The 23,794-nt window shown below is 32.4% G+C and overlaps 1 protein-coding gene across 1 annotated transcript in view; it reads left to right on the forward strand.

The window, feature by feature from the left end:
* The first annotated feature begins 205 nt into the window (after window positions 1–205).
* The window catches only part of LOC118180869 (uncharacterized), a 778,920-nt gene continuing 755,331 nt past the window's right edge, over window positions 206–23,794 (forward strand). Inside the window, exon 1 of the mRNA XM_085820677.1 lies at window positions 206–502. Coding sequence (XP_085676803.1) covers window positions 474–502 — 29 coding nt within the window. The 5' untranslated portion in view covers window positions 206–473. The remainder of the gene's footprint in view (window positions 503–23,794) is intronic.

Below are 23,794 nucleotides of genomic sequence, written 5' to 3' on the forward strand. Positions count from 1 at the left end.
AATAGCTACAAATGTTAAATGTAGTACTATTTATTCATTGAACTATATCTACTAAGAGGACAGTGTGTATTTAGATTTCGGAAGCATGATTTCGTATTTCCCCTCTTAAAGCGAGATCTCGCCAAGCTTGGCATTCTTTCAGTCTGGATCATCGCCAACGCATCGCAAAATTACTGGCTACCGAAGACTTGAGTTTGGCGTTCTTCCGTCGTTGGATGGAATAGGGGAGAAAAGGTTAAAAGAATCTAAGAGCGAGAAAGATGTTGATGAGCCTGATCAAAACCGTTCTTGAAATGGGCCTTTGAGAGGGTGTTCGATTCGCCAAGAAAAACTCCGTTAGGTGATGAGGATGGAAATCCCGATATTTGTGCTGTCAGTGATTCTCTCGCCAAGGTATTCAGGATAAATGCACCAAGAGGTCTCGCCTGCCGTGAGAACTGGATAAAATTTTGATTTCCGGACCTGAAGGTTAAATGTTCTCACGCTGGAGAACTGGTGCCAGGTATGTAGGTGATCATTTCTGGCGTTATTTTGCTGGGGAATTTAAGGCGGGGGGAGAAGAATCTTTGCGCAGTGAAAGACGCAACTTTATTTTGGTTCTGTTTTTCGCTCGCAGTCTGCTTAAGAGGTTGCCTTAAATATTACGTCACGGTACAACGCTAACTGAAAATATTAGTTTCAAAGTGCACATGACAGTTTTCTTTTTAAAACTTTTTTGTCACAAATAAAATATTCCATTGAAGTTACTTCCTACTTTACATTCTCAAAATATCAGCGTATACACCAGAAATACTTTAATTAGATTAAAATATTAACGGAAAGTCGGTTAAGTGCACAAATAGCACGAAATGCAATCTTTCCAAGCAAGTAAAAATTAATTAAACAAGAAATTTAGCATTAGTTATACAAATCAATGAATCATTTCATGGCATACATATTTTGTTTTTAACATTAAACATGTTTATACTAGTTTTCGTTACATTTCTTTCATTTCTTTTGCTACATTCAGCGCTACATGGAAATTCATTTATAATCTTTAATAATAAATCAACGCAACTGAGGCAATACTTTCTTGGAAAGATTTCTAAAAATGTATTATATTTAATCGGCAGCAGGTTACTTAAATAAAATTATGGGAATGTTTTCTGATTATTAAATAATTCACATGCTAGATGTGAAATAATTTACTGCATTTGGAATACAACTGCATTAATTTTTCTGAAGTTTTCTTATAACTTATCATCGTAATAAAATAGTTTGGTGTTTGCTAAATAGTTTATACATATAATAATCTTGAAATTTCTATATAGTGTATTCCATATAACTGTTAATGACTTTAACATTCATAGAGTAAGATAGAATACATTTTAATAAATATGTAAAACGACCCATTTATTTTGAAGAATGACAGTTTATCTTTCTTAATTGTCATTTTTAGATTTAGCAAGATAAATTTTCATTCTTCAAACAAACAGTTAAGCAATTAAATATTGAATATCATTATTAAATTGTTAAGCAATGTTCCACCCTAAATAAACACGAACATCGCACTTGTTCTTTAGAATTTTGAAATTTTGACCTCGAAGTTCGAAGAACAGAAATTCTGCCATACTTTACTGATCAGAATACAAGATGTTTCCCCATAAAACCATACTTCTTTTAAATGCTCCGCTCAGCTAAGTCTAAATATAAATTCAAATAGTAAATATACTGTTTAACAATGCGTATTTACACACTGCATAATAATGTTGTTTAATACGAAATTGGAACACAGTACAGTGGATTTAAATTGATTTTGAAAACAAAAATAAACATACGCAAACACAGAAAATACGTATATATTTTTGTATGTAACATTTCTCTGTAGGAAAGACTATATTATCGAATATGCATTTTTGCAATAAAAATTTTAACAATATGATAGCATAAGTAAGGTATTGCAAATGTTGTTCAAAAACCATTCATTATGGATACTTTTAGAAACCTTTGTCTCTTTTAATATTTACAAATTTTAATCATAATGACACGACCCTTTTAAAAATAAATAGATTTCTTATTTATTATGCGATAAAACCTTTTTGAAGGACTTTCTTAAATAGTGTAGGGAATAGAATGTAGTCACGCAAAACTGATGTGAAAATAAGAGTAATTTTCCATCGTAAACCGCTAAGAGCATCCTACTACGCAGGTTGCATTGTCCGCTCCGTTATGTTTTAATAAATATAATGCTCCATCCCCAAACACAAGTTGCAAATAAAAACCCAGAATCGCAAATCATTAACAAATCATTAATGTGTGTACATAATTCTACTAATTTGATTAAAGTTTTAACAAATGTAATTGCTGTGCTAGTGTAATAATTTTATCGCTAGTAGTGAGTTCCGCATAGTTACAGTGTCCTATATTAAATTTAGTTTAATTTAAGATATAGTTCTAAAGACGCTTGCAGTAATTCATAAAACTTGGAGCTAACTAAATGCTTTTTAGCAATGTATTTGAATACATTTATGTCTGAGTTTAACTAATTAAAGTATTTGTCATATAATTTAGAATCCACAGTATAATTAATAACTTTGTTTACTATTGTGCTTAACTGTTATGTTTAACTGCCTTTTTTTACTATGTATTTTATTTTGAATTCTTTTATTTCCAAGAAAAGTGGGTGCTTCTTGTACTTATCATTAGTATTTTTGTCTAATTCTTTCCTCTGCTTCCCGCATTTCATTCAGTGCTGCCAGTTTTAATTCAGAAATTTTTTTCTTGTTACCTGGAAACCACAATATTTCTGAAACATTTGTGAAAAATCTGTGACTCTGGAGGAAACCTAATAAAACTTGTATACATATTACCTGTCAGTTTCATAACTTCTTCAAAAATATTGCCTTCATTATTATCATTCAAATGTCATTTAGTTTCTCATGTGAAAGTCAATTTAATTTTTGTGAGTAATATTATACATGATTAAATATAAAACTTCCAAACATTGCTTTTAGATGGAAGAAAGCAATATCCGACGAATATTCATACTTTTATTATTTTTCCAAGTGCAAAATCTCTCTGATCTCAATAACAATACTCAGACCACAGTTTCAGTCTTTTAAAAACTTCTGTGTTAACAGTAAACGAAAAACAACAAAAGACCTTTAAGTCTTGGAAAAGCTAAAAAGCATCAATTTTGCGTGGACATATACTTGAATGCAGATCACGTTTTAGAACCCTTTAACTTTTTACCTTAGCTTTCTTTTATGATTTAGACAGAGACACGATTATGCAATTGACTTTTAACTGGAAGTAATGTTAAACGTTTTAGCTTTTCAAAAGAAATATCATTTTTTTTCTTTTGAAAAGCTAAATATATTGCATAAAACAAAAAATAAGTATAAAAAATTATCTAATAGAGGAGGAATTTAGTTTGTTATCTTAGTAAAACATTAGCTAGTTACACAATAAATACCTTCTATAACGGAAATATTATGCTGCTTATTTAAGAGTTAAAATTATTTCGTGAGCACAGTACCTTTACTGCCGGCATTTTTAATACCTAGCCAGGTAAATTACTTTTTCAAATAAATATTTTCAATTGTAAAGCAATTCCGAAAGCACTGATACTGATTTTGCTCTAAATTAAATTTGCGTTTTTTGATTGTTTAAATAATAATTCAACTTGTACGTTTTCCTCTGCTAAATAACAGATTTCTATAAAACTTCCTATAAAACGTTCTTTTGTTCAGATTATATGAATAATTTCTGCTTATTTATTTAGTTATTATTCCATTTTATTGCAGGAAGCATAATTTCCCTTCAATTAAATTCTCAGGGAAAAAAAACTGTTGCGTGTGATTCTGCGCTTACTTCGAATGATTAATATTATCTAACTATATATAGTTTTTGCTTTGAGTTGAACATTTATATGTATTATGTAGCTGTAAGGAAGTCTAAACATCTTCTAAAACACAATGAACGCATAGAAATATGAAAAAGAACTGGAAGTATGTGTATATATATAATGTGTCAAACGAATGCCAGAAGTAAATATCTTCTGAATTGCTGATCGTAGACGCAAGCACCCAATTTAAGAAACGAATAAAGAAAAGTAAGCGGTACTTTCGTACTAATGCAACCACCATAGTAGAGGTCGCCGAATTTTTAGAATGTCCCTAATCTGGCAACTATGCGCATAATCATTCTTTCGGAACCATACTTCATAAAAATCTTTCAGTCCAACAATGCCACCATTTTCTTACGTGTTCTTTCTTTATTGTATTCCAAATAGTCGCGAGGTTTATTACATAAATATGAGTCTCCGCAATTCAGTGATTTTTGTTTAAGAGAAAACGATCGCTGTGTACTTTGGTGCTGAAAGATTAGGATGATGATTCTAATCATTTAATAGATATATTAGAAGAATGTATATATCTAATATATCTAATAGATATCTATCTTATATATCTAATAATCTTCTAATAGATATATTAGAAGAATGTAAATGTTTATTTTTTAAAGTATCAAACAATAATTATTCAATAATTCAAACGTGTATTTTAAATTTCAGAAATATGTTTGTTTTTCAAATGTTGATAGTGTTTACCGACAAACGGTAAATATCAATGGCATGGGAATTTTTTTTCTTTAAAAACAAAAGGCGCGAAAATCACCATCTTACACGCAAAAGTCAATTCTACCTTTTCATCTGTAAAATGTCGATTAATTGAACCAAGGTAGTCGTGGTTAACGTAAGTACCAATTCGGCTTTAAAAATTCAATAATGTTGATCATGTGACTTAGTAAAACTACATGAAATTTAATTTTTTTTTCTACTGAGTATGTAATAGAAAGCAATATTATCAGAAAAATATTTTTCATATCGTAGTTCATGAAAAATTTCATACATCATAAATCTATATAAAATATCATTAAATGAATTTGGGAAGATTGTACGAAAACGTTACTATAAACAGCAGTGCATGTGAAGATTTTAAATGCAGAATTCCATAACGTGCCTATTACAGACGTTATAAGCCTTTTTTCTAAATAGCATTTATTAAATGCTGGAAATTTGGATTTTTAAGAAATTTAAAATATAAATCGACATTTTTCAGCGTTATGAAATGGAAGTTGTTCGAATGTTTTAGAATTTTAAAGTTTTCAGGGCCAGATTTTTCTTTCCCTTCAAATGAATATCTATGTTACGGTGAAACACCTAAATCTGGAGAATGTCGACTTTCGCCGGTGAATGTCAACATTCACATAGTCGCTTGGTGTATGTCCGAAATATTTTCCAAATTCTCTTATTTCTGACTTACACCGGTAAATGTCGACTTTCACCATCTACTAATGGTGACTGTTGAACATATAAGAATATTATATTTTCTTCTCCGTAATTCAGTCGCAAAAAAAAACACACTTGAGACTTAAAATAAGAACATAAGAACTTAAAACACAGAGTACATTCAAAATGAGAAAGGAAAATAATAGAAGTTAAAAACTTACTAAATTATGTGATTCAAATCTTATTTACTGCAACAACTTAAACTATTACGACACTTTGAATTGCATAAGAGACCCTTGCTTTTACAACTGTATTTATTTGCGGAACAAATCCTTTTGCAATGACAGTGTGTGCATATACTCCTCTCCTTTCGATGTACACTAGAGCATATCTGTGATTGTCGACATACACCGGTGAGGGTCAGAATGTACAAGAATGTAATGCAATATTCGATCTTTCACAGACGTATTTGTTGAATGTTGACATTCTCCGGTGAAAGTAGACATTCTCCAATTTCGATCTTTCACAGTAACATATATACCATAAGAAACGTATTATTATTAATTGTTCTTTTTTTAGGAGCTATATACAAATTAAAATTTTGCATGTTTCTACTGAAAGGTCTCAGGTGTTCACAATTAGCATAATCTAAAATAAAGATCTGTTTGAATATTTTCGTAAACTGAAACCATAGGTTTATGACTACTGCCTCAATCATTTTTAAACATTTTCTAAGGTTTAACAATTTTTCGCATCCTATACTTTAATTCTGCTTTAGCCATCTTATCTAGTCTGTAACATATTTTAATAGAGTATAACCCAAGTTAGTATGTAACATATATCTATTAGAATCATCCGGCATTAAGTACTTGCTTTTGTATAATGTCTTACGATTTCAAATATAATTTAGTGCCTTCCATGCATTTTTAAGACAAATACATAATGAAAAACTTACATATAATAAAATCTGCAGTTTCATAAATTATTTAACTTCAGTTTATATCTGCTTCACTTGTCTCATATTTAATTTAAAAATCATTATATCTTCACTTGTTAATTAATTAAGGCTCTTAATGTTTACTCACTTGCATCTTTGTTTCTACCTTGGGCAAACATCAAAAGTTTATATACGTTTAACCAAGACATTTAACAATCAGCTTTTTCTTTTACTATTTACTAGTTTCTGGTAACCTAAGCAGTTAGCTAGAGAGTTAGAAAAATTCCGCACTCGTCCAGTATATAGACTTAGCAAATTAATTCTTGCCTTGCTTACAAAGACTTTACTTTCTTTCGTTAGCAAAGCAAACAGAAAGGATAGGTCTTTTTTTACTTTGTTTTCTCTTCCCCCTTCTCGCGGTATTAGATTCTTCCTTAGAACATTATTTTCTCTGCAATCATAACTTACGCTGACCAGGTCTTTTGATTGCTATATGTTGTCTGTTTATATTTCCAATACACTAGCAGTAGTATATATGTTACAACACGTGTCCAATTAGTGTAACAGGAATGTATATTAGGTTATACTAGTCTCGAGAAATGTCAGTAAACTTTTAGTAGGGACATAAAGCTCGTAACCATGGGACACCATATGGGTAACAAATGACCCTACTAAAATTTTGAGCTCCCTATCTATAGCAAAAACAGCGTAACACTCACTAATAATGGCAAAAATCTGCACTCTTAAATTTCGGTTAAGCATTTTTCAATTTCAGTTAAATAGTTTCGAAATGGCATTTCCAACAGTTTACTCAGTGTTGTGGGTCTGAGTTAAGGAAAGTACTTTTATCGTTACCTCATACAGTTTGATGTTTTTTGGTAAAATATACGTACACGTGTTAGTCAAACTCCTAACAGACTTAGAGCAAATTATCGTTTCGTCTAAAAAGAATTTCAAAATATTAAGAAGGTTTTAAAACAAACCTTTTTATTAAACCAAAACTGGAACATAAATGCATGTCTCGTGCTTGACAAATCAGCCAACCACTTGTGATGATGTAACTGATATTAACAGGCAAAATTCAAAACTTAATAGCTGAAGGCTGCACAATGATTTAACACGAAGTGTCCTCAAACTTTTCATCAGGGTAACAATTTAAACGTCGGCAACTATAATACAAGCCGAGGAATTAAATCTCACAGAGCTGGCTAAACCTAGTAACGTGGCCTCGAAAGGCAGAAATACGTTGTGTCTTATAATCCGAAAACCTCAGTTTAAATACTCTGAAACTAAATTTGCATTCTGGTAGGGAAATGGCAGAGAGAAGTGACAGTAAAGATCTAAATCATAATAACTAGTTAGATGTAACTTTACAACCTGAGAAGTATAATAATTTATTCATGAAACATCAGGGACTGTGAAGGAAAATTAATCAAATTTGTAAATGTAATACCTGTTAGATCTGTCAGTTTTGCAGAAAAAATATTTTCATTAACGTAGTTTACATATTATTTTTGTTTTTCTAGAAAAAATTAAATACGCATAATTTCATAAGGAACTTTCGATGGAAATTTATTGCACATAAGCATAATGCTACAAGTTTGATTATTCAAAAATTAATCCGTCTAATTCTACAAGAAAATATGTCATGAAATTTGATTATTCCATCTATTTTGAAATCTAGTGAGGAATTATGTATTTAATGGATTAAATATCAAGGTACGACAAGGGAGACAGCTGTCAGCACTCAGCACAAACACGTTGTTCTGTTAAACATAGGAAGTTAAGTTTAAAATAACAAACATCTAATGGTTGGAAAAACAAAAATAAAAATTCATAAAAATATCAGAAATTATTAAAAAAATGTGGTGCAAATAGTAAAATTAGAAGATTTTTTTAGTTTGTTTTTAAAACGGAAATATGGGCGAAAACATTTTTCAAAAGTAAATTTTATAAATCTAAATCGCATTTTGAAAACCAAAATTGCTCCATCACACTGTATTGTCATTCACAAAATGTGTATAGCCAAAATTTGAATTCAGTAGCTTACCAGAAAGAATTATAAATATTTATTGGCAAAGTTTTGACCATAGCGACAAACACCATGAGCGAGCTAAATAAAAGTGTGCTTTGTAAGTGGTTTTGCTAAACCTTGTTATTTTTCGAACAGCTGAAACGATACAGTTTATTGTTTCTTTTATTAGGTGCTACTCTAAACTAACATAATTTTTTTTACTAGTGTCGGACCCTCAGCCGATTTCGGCTTGGCCACTGCTAAGGCTAGGCCAGTAATCACTTTGGTGGTCACTTTATTACGGAGGCAACTAATAGGTGAGCCACTTTTGCCTCCTATGAAGGGACGGACATCTACAACCATGCCTTCGCTGGGATTCGGACCCGGGGCCTTTGGTATCGCAGTCAACTCCCCAGCCACTATACCATCTAGGCGACCTAACATAAAATATAGAAAGAAAATAGACGCATTTCAAAAATTTTTAAATGAAACTAAATAAATAATGACATGTGGGATCAATGTACAGGTATTCCTTATCTTTCGACGAGTGCCATTTTAGAGTCGTAATTCGGGTCTTATTTTATTTTAAACATCTTTAATAATATTTTTATAAATAAAGGCTATACAGCAGACATGGCCAGACTTTGGCTCGTTAACCACGTAAGGATATTTGGCTCTACAAACGCCAATGACTTGAAACAAGCGGTATTTTTATTTCTTAATGTCACAGCATGGTTCTTTACTAATTATTCATTTCAATACTTTGTAGAGTCCAGGTGAGTTAACTTCTATCTCTATACTGGAGTAGCAGGAAACTACACAAAAGAAGAGTTCAAACCCTTTATTAACTCTTTAAAATTTACAGTGCGTCAACTCGACGCTATTATGAAAATAGTATAATGATAGAGGAGAAATGGTACTTGAGATAAATCTTCCGATGCTTCTCGATGATTTTCATATTTTCAAGTGAAAAAAAAAACCTCTCGTAACTGGCAATATAAAGGCTCTTTCCATTCGGCAAAATGTGACATATTTATCTTTCAGTTTTAATTCACAAGTTTGCCTGCTTCAGAGCAATATGTTACAGCTGCCTCAATTAAAATACTTATTATCCATCCACTAGCGTGTTGCGATTCAGTTAAATATAAGATATTAGCTTTCAAATTAAATTTTTCTATTATTGAGTAACCGTAATTCTTAAAATTATTTTTTCTACTTTTTAATCTTATTGGTTTAAACAAAAGTGAATTTAAATTATTTGATGTCTAATTTGAAATATTAATTTTGCGAAGTGACAGTAACTGAACTCACTAAAATCCTTACATCCATTTTTTTAATGATTACTCTTTCGGTGGGATCCTCGAACGGGTAGTTTTCAAGAAATAATATAGCAAATGTGAAACGAAAGTATGGCAAACCTTAACACTCTATCCAGAATTCTAAAGATATGTTGTTTTTAATTTGTGATTTTGCTCTTAAATTTTATGTGGGGTGTGTGGAGGAAAAGCAATGCCTTATTAATAAAGCTAAAAACACAAAATGCAACGCTCAATCGAGAGCATAAAAAATCTGAACGAATCCTCTGGTGCAACGCTAATATCTGAATCTCTTTAGCATTTTTCAATTTGTTCTTTTGTGTTTTTCTTTAATTTTTTAAAATATTTATTTTAGTTTTTAAGATACAAGAGCATTTCGCCAGTATTTTTTCAGTGGTGTTTTCCTAATGATTAGAACTTCGTTCTAATTGCTCATATTGAACTCCGAAGATAAAAGCGACCGAATTTTTTCTTCAAGTAATAAGAGCTGAAACACCGATTGGCTAGCACAAAGAGGAAATTTTTTCTTTTCATTTTTCTATTTCTTTTATAGCTTTGAGTCCCGTCATATGAGAAGGAAGTTAACAACAATCATAAAAGTCATTATTCAAAACTCTCATGAAAAGAAAAACATACATCTTTTCCCTTATTCTCTGCGATAGCATACAGATTTCCCCGCCCCCCCCTCGCTGTCGTTTTAAGGCAACTTCATCAAAGTATATAACATATTTCCATTTGTAACAGAATTGTACGATATCTTCTATTTTTAAGACAAAATCTTTCCATTTATCGCGGAATTGTACGATACCTTATCATCTGATTATAAACACATGCCTAGATTATGTTTTTCCTTATGATTAGTGATACTGCATTTGAAAGAAGTTTAAAATAGTGGTCAGTGTTCATATTTTCATTATTTACTTCCTTTTCTCGTATGTTTTCTTATAAAAGCAATACTTGCAAATTTTCCCTTTTGTTAAGAATAATAATTAACACTTATATTTATAAATGCTAATGCAAAGATTTTATATGTTTGTTTTAATTTTAAAGTCGAATTTAAGAATATTATAGAAATAATACAGAAAGAAATATAATACGTAACATACAAATTTGTATAGAAAGAACATAAATATTTATGTTACTATCAAAGACACGTTTTACAAGCATCAATTTTCAAAGCATATGATTCTTAGTTAACTTTAAAATTTTCGAGATATAGGTTCTAGATATATTAGGTATTTTGTTTAAAGCAGGAGAGATGAAAAATGAGCAATGTCCTCGCCGCGACTCGAACCGCGGTCCTTTCAAATACGCCCCAAGTGCGTTGACCATTACACCCCGAAGGCATGTTAAGAAGGCGGGAGAAATACATTATATACCACCCCCCTTTTTACAGGGCGACTGGGGATTATGTGGCCAAATCCTGGTGGTTTCACCACCATTCGTCACTTTTTAGTTTGGGAGCCACTGTAGAGTCATTAGAATATTTTGTAGCAAGAGAGACGTGAAAAATGTGCAGTGGCCTCGCCGGGACTCGAACCTCGGACCTCTCGAATACGCGCTAAGTGTGCTGGCCATTACATCACGAAGGCATGCTAAGAAGACAGGAGAAATATCATATATAAGGTGGGCAATATATTCTAAAAAGTTATTTGTTAAAAATGTAAATCTGAACTCTTTTATATTAACAGAAGCAATTGTGGCGATAATTACAATTTATCTGTCCGTCACAGAACTAATTTTGAAAGAAAGGAAAGTAGAGCTGACACGAGAGTATTATCGCGCTATGATTTTATATGATTTTAAAGTGGGGCTAAATAAAGTAAAATGCCTTCGACGTACAGTAGCACATCGAAATGAAACTTCGTGTCACTGAATTCAAATGGTTTGCAGAGTTTCGTAGAGATCGAAATTCTATGCTGGATGAAGAACGTATAGGATGTTTCTTGTCACTTGTAGTTACAGAAAATGTGTCGGTCATATGGAAAATGCTAATCAATAATAATTGTGTACCTACCAAATGATGCAGAAAGAACTTAACATTGAAGTCACAGATATGTACACAGATATTTATGAAAAAATACACATGAACAATTATTTGTCTTTGGATTCCTCATAAATTTAAAGAACACCGAAACACGGCATGATTCAGAAACAGTAAATAAATTCCAAAATTGTTTAATGATGGTGGACACCTCATTATATCTAAAATCGCAACTGATGATTAAACGTACATACCAGTTCTCGACGTTTCAATGCATCAAGAAGGTAAAATCTTTGAAGATGATGTTTAGCCAACAATGATGAAAAGACGACGTGCAATGAAAAAAATAATGTATGCCGCTTTCTTCAGAAGTACAAGACTGGTCAATGCCAGACGGACAAAGTGAGAGGGACGGAAAATAGTTACACCATTAAGCATCTTTAGGAAATTCTGTTCACCTGCAAGTTTTGCAAGTTCTCTTGGTTTTCTCCATATAAAATATAGATATGAGAACTCGTTTTCTTTAAAATGTTCTTCGCGATTAACATTCACACCATTTGCGTCCGTTCATGTGTCGTCATAATAATAATAACAATTAAAACTTTCGGGACATTTGACTTTTTTAAATAATTTTTTCGTTAAAATTATTCTAAACTGTGTAAACAGCTTCCGTTTTGATTCGAAATTCTTTAATTTTAGGAGATTTATTAAAGGATTTTTTTTCTCAGAGAGTAAAGTAATGAAATAAATAGATTAATTATACAAGACTTAACTTATTTGACAAACCATACCACGACTACCATCTACTGGGAGGGTTTGTTTACGCGGAGTATTTTCTAACGGAAGTTAATTTTTTATTCAAGTTATATAAGAGAAAATATCATCTTGTTCCGCTGCTGGAAAAAAATCAGTGGACTACTACTAGTATTGAGTGGTTTGAATCTCTTAAATAGTGCTAGTTTCTTTTACAAATTTTTAAAAGTCCTGAAGTCCTGGCTAGGAATTCTTTTTCGTAAAGATTTTCGTAAACTGTATAAAAAGGTACAAAAGTTTTGTACTTCTAAAAAGTACTAAAATTACACCAAAAATGTTGTTCAATTTTATCTTAGTGATTTGATGATTCACTTTTTAAATCCATAATCTTTTAAATATAAATATACTAAATATTACATTTTGTGCAAAATTTTATTTATAAGGTTAATTTACTTTTATAAAATTTTCCTTTTATTCTTTTTCATCATAATAAAGCATTTAAAATAAAGATTACTTAAAAATCAAACAAAAAATAAAAGTAATTCCTTTTTAATAATTTTCGTGTCGAAATGAATGCATACTACTGACTGTGTTTTCTGATAAACAGGAAAGTAATTTTGCTTATAGAGAAGTAATGCTAATAATAATAATAATATTGTTTAAAAATAAGGAATAATAATACCAAAACAATTATCTTCAATGATAATTTCAGCACATCAGGTAACATAATCGGAAAAAAATTAAATGAAAACAGCAAGAATATTTCAATGTCTGCATTGAAGTGTGCGGGGTCACTTATTTTATTCAATAATCCTATTTGCCTAAAGTAGAAAAATTATAATCAAATAGACATTGAATAGAAAATATAATCAGAAACAATGTATTTCTAACAAATTTATTTTTCATTCTATTCTTCTTTTACAAATGAGATCACAGTCAGAAAATAGTTTTGGCCTCTTCCTTTACAGTTATCATGTAGCTTTTCTTGATTTCTTTATAATAAGCAATTCTGCTGCTCTCCGAATTCTGAAAGATCCATTCATAAAATTGCATTCTAAAGGAATATTTTAAGAAAAAATAACAGATATTTTATTACAGTTTTAATATTAATTCCTTCAAAATTTCGTTAGATTGATAGAGAAGTTTCAGGCCAGCCACAAAAAAGTATATTTTAAGATTGCCGCTTTTTAAGCGTGTAGTTACTAATAATATAATGTTATACGGTTACGTTTATAGCTATTCTATGTTTCGCTGATCAAGATTAAGATTAGAAAAGCTGAAATCGTACCGAATAACGTGGAAATAAGGTACACCGGCGTCAAAGCGGTAAAGTAGTTGAAGCTAGTTAAACTAATAGTTCGGCCTGGGCTCAATTCTCCGTGAATAGGCTACCTGCATGGGCGCCTCGGTGTCCTTTCACATATGAAATGTAGGTACCAGTCTTTAGAACGTCTTCCACGAATGCATCCCTTATCTTAGGCAGACAGCTCTAACGTACTATACCATAATCAAATAAACTGTACTTATATACCACTAAATACATTTTGAAGTTAGACACATTTGGCTTCTTTATATTTTCTTCCAGTCATACTGAGTTTCTTCACGTCAAATACTATCGAAACATTAACAGAAAGTTTAGGACCACAAACTCTGACAGGTATTCCCATTTTCTTAGCATAAGATCTTTAATTCATATTTCAAATATAACATAATATATCAGTGTATTGCTTTTAGTGTCAGATCGGTAGCAGTTAAAAAAAAATTAGCATCTAATTAATGCTTTATATTTTTTACCTATTATTAAGCTTTTGTACCATAGCTATCATTTATATGTGTAAAAATATAACTAATTATACCCAAAATCTTACATCTTTTGGAAGTATAGCTAATGAACAACTGATAGCTATTACTCACTGTATTCGTGCAAAATATCTAACTAAACACTATTTTGAATATTTACGCTATTGGAGTAATTAATAATATATGACTTATACTTCTAACAGCATAAATAAAGTCCCTCAGCTATAAATTAGTCGCATCCTTATCTCAAGATAATCAGTACTACATTTTACACATTTCGTAGCTTCTTACATAAATAAGCCTACCAGCGGCCGAGCGATGAAGTCGTTGAAAAGTGGTAGTACAGGGTGGGATTCGAATCCCGACAAATGGACTGTTTGCATGGGCGTTTTCGTGGACTCCTTCATGTGTAATGTGTGTACGAGTCAGTTTCCCTTAGAGAATCCCTTCCAGTAGGCTTCGAGCACTTTGACGTAATTAAACAATCCTAACCAAGCTTTAGGTAAATAAAATATTACTGTTATCATATGCATCAACAAATTTTCAGAAGCAATGTTTTTTGGGAACTATAAGAGACGCAGGCAACGAAAATTTCCGTAAAACAAGAAATGACATACAATAAGATACTCATTATCCGACAAACCGGCGCGTTATAATTTCAGATAATGTATGGTAAATATTTTCAACAGTTAAAATGTAGGATATATATAGTCATATATGAAAAATAAACTTTAAAAGTGTAAAAAATTTTAATACCTTCAAAAATAATGTAACTAAACGTTAAATCTTAAATGACATAAATAAATCTACTGTTTGCAAAAATCAATAAAAATTCTTTAATTATTAAATTTTTTAAAAAATATAATGAAAATTAAAATTAAAATAAATCTCTAAATCCCCACTAAATTATTACACTGAACGTAAAAGGAAGGCTCAAGAAATTTTTAATTGACGTAGCATTTTTAGTTTTTCAGCTGTAGATACAACTTCTTCTGGCAATTCAATTTCAAAATGTTCAATTTCAAGATTCAATTTCAAACTCTTATTGCAAACTGTCTTCCCTTTAGGTTCAGCATACGTATTTCGTGGAAATCTGTTCATTTATTCTTATTTTAATTTTCATTATATTTTTTAAATACTTTAATGATTAGAATAATTTATTGGTCCTTGGATGTAATTCAGAGCTATATATATAATGGTTTGTTGTTTAATCGGTCAAAAACAGAGTACATGAGGATTATCTGCCTAAGCGAAGAGCTTTAGCAGCATGGAGGATTTTTTCAAAAATATTTTTCTTATATTCATATTACATATGGAGCAATAATGAACACATCGCCGTACAGTGAATTCCTTCGTGCGACTTAAAGCTGAATCGAAAGAACAAAGTTTAGTAAGTTTATTCACTCGTTCTCTTCAGCAAGTTATTAAGAAACATCATGCATAACAATGAAGGAAAAAACATTTATTACATTATATTTGCACAGTTTATTAGGATTTGGGGACGTGAAATGTAAAAAATCAACTGTACGTATAATCAGGATTTGAAATACGAACTTTCCAGTTGCTAGAGTGATATGCTAATTACTTTCACGCTAAGACGTATGCGGGGGAATGTGGTAATTCATTGCATTCTTCCTCACTTCAGTGGCAATTGTATGGACCCAGTCGAAAAATTTGGTTCATAACGAGTTATCAGTTATGAAATTTTAATTTGGACGCCATTTAGAAAGACAGGTACAATTTCCGAACAAAAAATGACGAATTTTTTCCTCCTTTTTTCTTCTCTCCTTCCTTCTATTTGGATTTTGCTTCAGTTTGAAACTCGGATTTTTTTATTCCTAGCTGGATATTGTAAACTCTTACACATGAGGGAATGTGGTGAATTTTTACACCATTTGCGGACAGAAAATGTTATCGGAATAACGTTAATTTTATGAAATATTTTCATAGAATGGGAATTTCACTTGATACACTCCTTCAATAAGCGTGGTTACTTGAGATCGTCTCCTGTTCAATTTTCTCGAATGCACTAGATTGAAATCTGTTACTTTCATTATCTGTTAATTTATAACGCATTAAGCATTGCTCCTTTTGGCATTCGTTAATTCAACGCTGTTTTTCATCCTCGTTACCATTTAGTGAGACTTTGAGATGTCCGGTTAAGCGTAGAATTTTAATTTACAATTAAGTTAGATTAGATAAATTTAATATGACAGAACTCAGAATCTGGCTATCTGCCTAATAGAAGGAATGCTTTCGTGGAGGATTCTCTAATTGAAAACTAGCTCGCATTCACGTTACACATAGGGCAAACCATGAAAACAAACTATGCAGCCGCTCGTTTGTGTGGGTTGAAACTCGGGCCTAATTACCAGCACTGAGCAGTCTTAACCCTCACCTATTGGTAAGACTTTATTGTAAGAGACTGGGTTATATAATCAATTTATTGTAAAACGAGAATAGAAAACTGTTTCCTAATTTTTAAAATAGGGAATCATTGAGAAAAGCAAAATGTAAAATTTGAAGGCAAATTCATTTATTACAATATATATCATGTTTGACAAATTAATAACAATTTCTAACATGAATGTTTCATCAACTTGAATGTTATATCTACTTAATCTCATTACTTAGGTAAACCGAAACAGTGCCTCAGTTTCACTCTGACTTCTTTTCAATTTTTCATACATTTTTTTCTTTCTCACGATAAAATAAATATTTAATAATGATAATTGAACGTGTCGTCTTGTCACCGCTTTTTCGCCTAGTATTAGGAGAAAATCGAAGAACTGCGTCCGGTCTGAGCGTGGGAGTGTGATTTTCATATCCTATTTGCGCAGAAATTCTGCTCAGTATCTAACTATCTGTAACGCGCTGCTTTATCGCTCGGCAAAAGGACAGTGAGATTATGGATATTTCATAACCATGACATTCTGGGCCAGAATATGGAAACTTTCGGTTCCCTGCAACAGTTCCCGAAATGTATAACTTAATTTCAATTAACGTCTGTTTTCTATCGAATTGAATGAATGTTCTATTTTAGATACGATGTTAGCAAAGGGGTTGTAAAATTTGGCAGTACTAACAGTCGAAAATTCAGTTCCCTGTGCTTAATTATATACCAGTTTCTAATTCAGTGTCATTTTCCGCCAGCTCAATGATCACCAAGCAGAGCTGAAAAATGAATCCTAATGAACTTTAATTGCTAATTATTGCAAGAATGTAACAGAAAACTGTTTGTAAAAGTCAAATGTCCTGGCTTGAAAGACACCGTAATGACCCAAAAGACACATAATTCTTAAACTCAATTAGCAGTACCTCTAATTTTAAAAAGAATATAACGAAAAGAGAGTGAAGGAGAAATTAGTGGCGATCTCTGGAGGCTTTCTTTATTTGTGATGTAAATGTAAATAACTCTTTTCATTATAGCTTGTGTCACACTGGAAGATATTAGTATTCTTTTACGCATATATAAATGTATTAATAGACTTTATTCGATTCGGATCGTGGACCTTTTTCTCGCTGCAGAAAATAAATGTATCGTATTTCATCGCGTATTTTTCCTCTTTTTTGACCGATTTTATCGTTCGAAAATCGAGAGGGGAAAATTATGAAAATAATTTAATTTCGATAGGACGCGTTTGAAAACTAAGAACTTAACAAATTAATACTATTCATGGCTAAACTATGGATAACTATTACTATATTACTTTTTTAAAAGAAACATACATTTCAATAAGAATACATAGCGATATTAATATTATAATATGTAGTAAGATATCTTCATTTCCACTTCACTGTAACTGAATCTCACCTGTTCTCATTGTTGTCTCTGCTACTCCTTAGGGCTCAAATCATTCATAAATAATTAGAGAAGGTGAATGAGCAGCTCAATTATCGAAATCGTAGACCACATGTCAGTTCGTATTTGATTCCTTGTGATGGGTCGGTTCTGGTATTAGGCTGGCATAACGTTCAGCATTTAGAAGGGATATATTCAGCACGGCATTTACAAGTAGTTTACGGAAGTATATCCTCGTTAGTAGGAGGAAAATAATCACTACATGGAAGAATCAAAATTTTAAAATTTATTACTATTGTACTAAACCCACTGAAGCGGGGGAAAATTACGCGAATATTTTTAAAAACTTTAGAATCTGACGTCAAAACGCTAGAGGAACAGTAAGCTAGGAAATAATGGTATTAAATACTTTAAAGTATATTTATAATATGAATATGAATTCACTTGAATAATAAATTATAACTATTTTTTGTATTTTTTTCTCAGATTTCCGTAGAAAATTATTTACAGATGATATCTCTTAGTCCTCCACGATTTTATTTTAAATAGATTATCATTTAACAACATACATGATACGAGTTTGTAGAAGTTCCCTTAATAGCTAGACAGATGAAGGTAGAGGACTTCAAACATTGTTGCTACTTAAGATAAATAATAGCTTTTACAAGGAACACAAGAGGAGCTGTAAGTAGCCGAAATAAAAAAAGGCCAAATTCTCTTGAATACACTAAAACGGTCCCTAATCCTGAAAATCCAGCAAAGCAAAGCACTGCACCGAACTTAAATTACAAAACTCAAAAGTGCAAACCTTTTCGGCCCAACCGACCAGATTCAATGAATTCTCAGCTTCAAACTGAACCAAGTTTGCAATGTAATTACGTGTTTATGCCTTTGCCCAAGGTGGAGAAAAGGAACTTATGAAACATTACAGAAAATTTGCTGCCAAGGCTTCATAATGCTTTTTCTAGAAACTTCCAGAATACCACTAAGATATTGATAAATAGTCAAATGTTGCTTTTCTGCTGATAAAAATCATCGCAAAACACGGTAGGGTATTTATGCACTTATTTCCTATTCTATTCGCTGTAGTCTTACAATTCCGATGTCAGTAGACACCAAAATAAACACTTTATAAAATAGTTTACAAAATAACATTTTCATATACAACGATGGTCACAATATTAAGATTAAATACAACATGCAATGCAAAAACATACATTATTCTGAAAAATGCTTAAATAACTTAAAAAAAGAAAACCAAATATACAACAATATAGAAATGCAGTTAAACCACGAGTCAGGAAACTAATTTGTATTCAAAATAATTAAAAATCATCAAGTACCAAGGGAAAAAAAATAAATTCACTATTAAACAGATAAAAGAGACGAAATTTTGACTTAATGTTACTGCCCCTGAGTGAAAACGAGTGGACAGCGTCATTGGAAAATTGTAGGCAAATATGTTTGTGTTTGGACTCCATTAAGTACCATGGCATAAAGTTCTGACCTTCCTTTTGAGTCTAAGAGCATTTTCATTTACCTACCATCGAAAAAGGATATTGGATGACTCACATTTGTAAATAATTTTTTTAATCGGATTATAAATTTGTATTTAGCATAATAAAAACTTTATACGAAATATTTTTTCCCAATTTCTATATTAAATTAAATATTAACTTAACACGCACGATTTGTAAGTTGTCCCCACGTGTTCTAATCTTCGTTGATTTCTTTTAATAAATAGGACCTTGCAGATTTTCTTAATAAAAGAGCTAAAAGCGTCAACTATCAAAACAACTCTTTTACAAATGAAGCTAAATTTTGAGACGAGCGAGTGACAGCAACTAAGACATAACTCGACTAAATCAAGAAACCAACAGTCATTTCCTGCTTGAAATAAAACTTGCTATCACACTTTGTTATGTTTGTATTATTTATCATGTTATTACTCATTTAAGAAATTAGCAAGAATATATAATGCATATTTATATTGCAGTTTGAATATAAGTTGTCTGAGAATAAAATTTTTATGTGATTTCGCTGAAATACCTGAAATTGTAAAACGAAAGAACGTAGTTTGGCTAATACTTGAATCTAAGAGTGCAGCTTCGGCAGAATAAGGCTGCTTTTAGCCATGAAACTATTTGCAACTGGCAACAGTTTCGGACATTGTCTACCTAAATATAGATCGGATTAATTGATTTTGGCAAAGCACACTGTACGTTATTTGAATGTCTGAACGACGCACGTCCTGGGAAAGGTATCTAATTTTTGCTTTACCCATGAATGTAAGACATATATATTTTCTGCAGCTAACATACAATGTATCCTGCCTCCGAGATAGAGCCTGATGTAAAACTACCAGCATTTTATAGTTTTAGTCTACTGGTCAGTTAAAATTTTATTTAAGAAAAAAAGCTTGAAAAAACTACCTTGATGATGGAATCTGTTAGCGTAAGAATTTTAACTTTGCGGTGTGACTTTTAATGTACGAATTCAGAATTCATGACATATGAACTAGTTTCAATATTACAAAGTTAGAAAGACTAGAAATACATGAATGTTTAACACTATGCATTGAAAACAAAAAAGATTTTATAGATGGTGCTTAAATTCTAATAGAAGTTCGTTTTGAAACCTTACATATCAGAATTCTAAAATATACTTGAATTAAATAAATGACTACTTACAAATTATGTCCGTTAACCATACTTCTTCAAATATTAACATAATACCATAATTTCAAGTTATATTTCGTTCATTCGTTCATGAAATCACCACCTTCAGCTCTAAACTAACTGCGGAATTCTGAGTTTCCAAAATGGTATTTTAGGAAATCTATGCTTCAATACATTAATTGTCTTGTGTATATACCTACAGGTTATTTTAAAAAAAAGTCTTAACCTTAAGGGCAATAATTTAATTAAAACAGTTTCAACGCCGTGAATATTTGAATTTTTTAAATATAAAAGCTAACATTTGTATGATTTTAAACAAAATTTAAATTAACGAAAAATTCGTCATACTTTAGTATAGTATAACTTACAAATGTTATTAGCGACTTACAAAATGTCCTTTATCCTTGTGTTTGAAATTTCGAAAGTTATGCTTCATTATTATTTTTATCCAGCCAGATACAAGCTAAATAATAAGTGCGATTTCACCTAACAGAAGGATTTGCTCCTAAAAACTTGTAAATTTTTGTTTTGTATAGATGTTTTCTAAATTTGCTCCTAGCAGTGTCGAATTTCATTGGTGATAAACTTTGAAAAATGTGTGAATAAGTAATTTCGCACCTGAGTATCCCCGTAAAATTTACACTCTTAGACGAAAAAAAAAAAAAAAAAAGACGCACCACGACGCACCTAGAAGATATAAAGCAAATTGGACACAAATTGATATGCATACAGGTTTCGACGGAAAATGCAAAATTTTACATTTTGGGTGCCAATGAATGAACGCTTGTCGCTACAGCGCATCTGATCTGCGCAACTGGCAGGATATTTAAGAGGATAAATTACGATTCCAGGTTATAAATTCTTGACGAATTTCATTCCGTGTACTCGGGTAGACAGTAACTATGACTCGCATACAGGTGCGCGAACGATATGCGCAGATGTCAGAATTTGAGAGAGGGCGTGTACTTGAGCTCAAAGAAGCTGGTTGGTTTTATCGGAGAATAGCTCGACATTTGAGCAGAAACGATGCCACTATTAGACGATGTTAGCATTTATAGGTGAACCATGGCCGAAGGTCAAGAAGGAAGCGGTAGGCCTAGAGAAATAACAGAACGTGAAGACCGAGCAATCGTCAGAGCGGCAATCACAGTCCCAGATGCATCATTATCATCGATTGTACGCGCAACTAGTGCTTCAGTAACCGCAAGGACCATTCATAGACGGCTCACAGAAAGGGGGCTGAGGTCACGGCGCCCCTTGCGTCCGACTGCCATTGACCTCTGTACAACGTCAAGCCCGTTTGCAGTGGTGTCGGGGTCATTCGCTCTGGAATGTCACTGACTGGAAAAGAATAGTCTGCAGTGATGAGTCCCGCTTTGAACTGAACCCTGATAATTAGCGAATGCGAGTCTGGAGACGCCCCGGACATCGGTGGGATACCAACCTGACTGTCTTTCGTCAGACAGGCCGACAACCAGGAGTGATGGTTTGGGGTGCCATTTCATTTCATAGTAGGACCCCTTTGGTTGTCATCCGTCGCAACCTTACAGCACAGCGGTACATCGACGAAGTTCTAACGCCCGTTGTGTTGCCCTTCATGTCACGCCACCCTGGGCTAACATTTCAGCAAGATAATGCCTGCCCCCACACTGCTCATGTTTCTACTGCTTGCCTTAGTGCTTGCCGAACATTACCCTGGCAGCAAGGTCGCCGGATCTTTCTCCTATTGAGCACGTTTGGAGCATTATGGACAGGGCCCTCCAACCAGCTCGGGATGATGTTGATCTAAAGCGCCAGTTGGACAGAATTTGGAACCATATCCCTCAGAAGGACATCCGCAACCTCTATCAGTCGATACCAAACCGAATAACTGCTTGCATAAGGGCCAGAGGTGGACAAACGCGTTACTCACTTTTTCACTTTGTAAAGCTCTATCACTTGAATAAATCATCAAATTTTTCTCAAACTGTAATCATTCGTTTTTCTGCACAAGTACATCACTTCTACTGATTTTCGTCCCATTCGGATAACTCCTTCTTGTTGCGTCGTTTTTCTTTCTTTCTTTTTTTTCTTTTTCTTTTTTTTTTTTTTTTTTCCTGTCTGTGAGTGTACATGTAAAAATACTGAAAATTTGCAATTTCCATTTAACTCCTTAAAGTGTATCGAATATTTTGCATATCTGGACATTTACTCACGAAAACCGTATGAAAGTTAGGTTTCCTGTTTATGCAATAAGATCAACTTATAAGGTTTCTACCTAGAATTTACAGCTAAGTGTGTGGAACCTTGAGAAGTGGTAAGCGAGTAATCGCTTTAGTTCAGGAGACAGACTCGTAAACTTGAGAAGGGTTAATTACCCTTTATTGCTCAAACTAAAGTTTACGGATGGCCCTTTCTCAGGACGTACAGCCCCCACTTGAGCTTTAACTCAAGAATGCTAAGAACTAAAACTTAATTAATGCTTAACTAAAAGGATATAGCCGAAGCTATCAAAATTCTACAGGAGTTGGCCCCTTAAACGCTAATTAAACGGCAAATCTATCAAGGGCCTGAAATACGGCCGAGCATAGTAATAGCTTAAAGAAAGTGTAGCCAAAAGAAGAACGCGTGTTAGTCAGAATCTCTGGCTCTCTAGAGATTCTGATTAGCGCGTGTCTTTCACTGATCTTTTCCTACGTTGCGAATGTGATATTGGTCTATCCATTTAGATATTACATGCAGTCTGAGTAAAGTTACCGGTGCCCAGAAGACGATGCAAAGATAGTAAGTAATCTTGGTATGTATAAAAGTATAATGGAAACAATCGTTTGAATGTAAGCCGTATGTCACTGGTTATTTTGAAGGAAAGTGTAATAATTATATTCCGATGCACCACTTATATTGATTCATTTGCTTTAAATTGAGTCTCCCACTTGTAGCCGAGTGGTCTGACTACTAAACCCTCGAATCGGATTCCGTTCGCAGTGAATGGGCTGGCTGCTTGGGCTTTCATGATTTCCTCCAAGTGTAATGCAAATACAAATCAGATTCTCTTAAAATGTGCTCTACGATGTAATCCTTCCTCTCTCCATAGCGTCCATGTGTTTTGCCATATTCAGATAAAAACGAAATTCGCATATGAAACGTTATTGTATAGGATTTGATTTTTTGCTTATGCGATATGGGTCTAATCAAAGAAAAAATAAGACAATTGATAAAAAATAAACTAGTTAAAGAATGACACATACAGCGAATGAAGCTG

The sequence above is a fragment of the Stegodyphus dumicola genome, chromosome 7 (genome assembly GCF_044657685.1).
Source record: "Stegodyphus dumicola isolate Sdum_Otavi_A_Nest chromosome 7, ASM4465768v1".
Lineage (NCBI taxonomy): Eukaryota > Metazoa > Arthropoda > Arachnida > Araneae > Eresidae > Stegodyphus > Stegodyphus dumicola.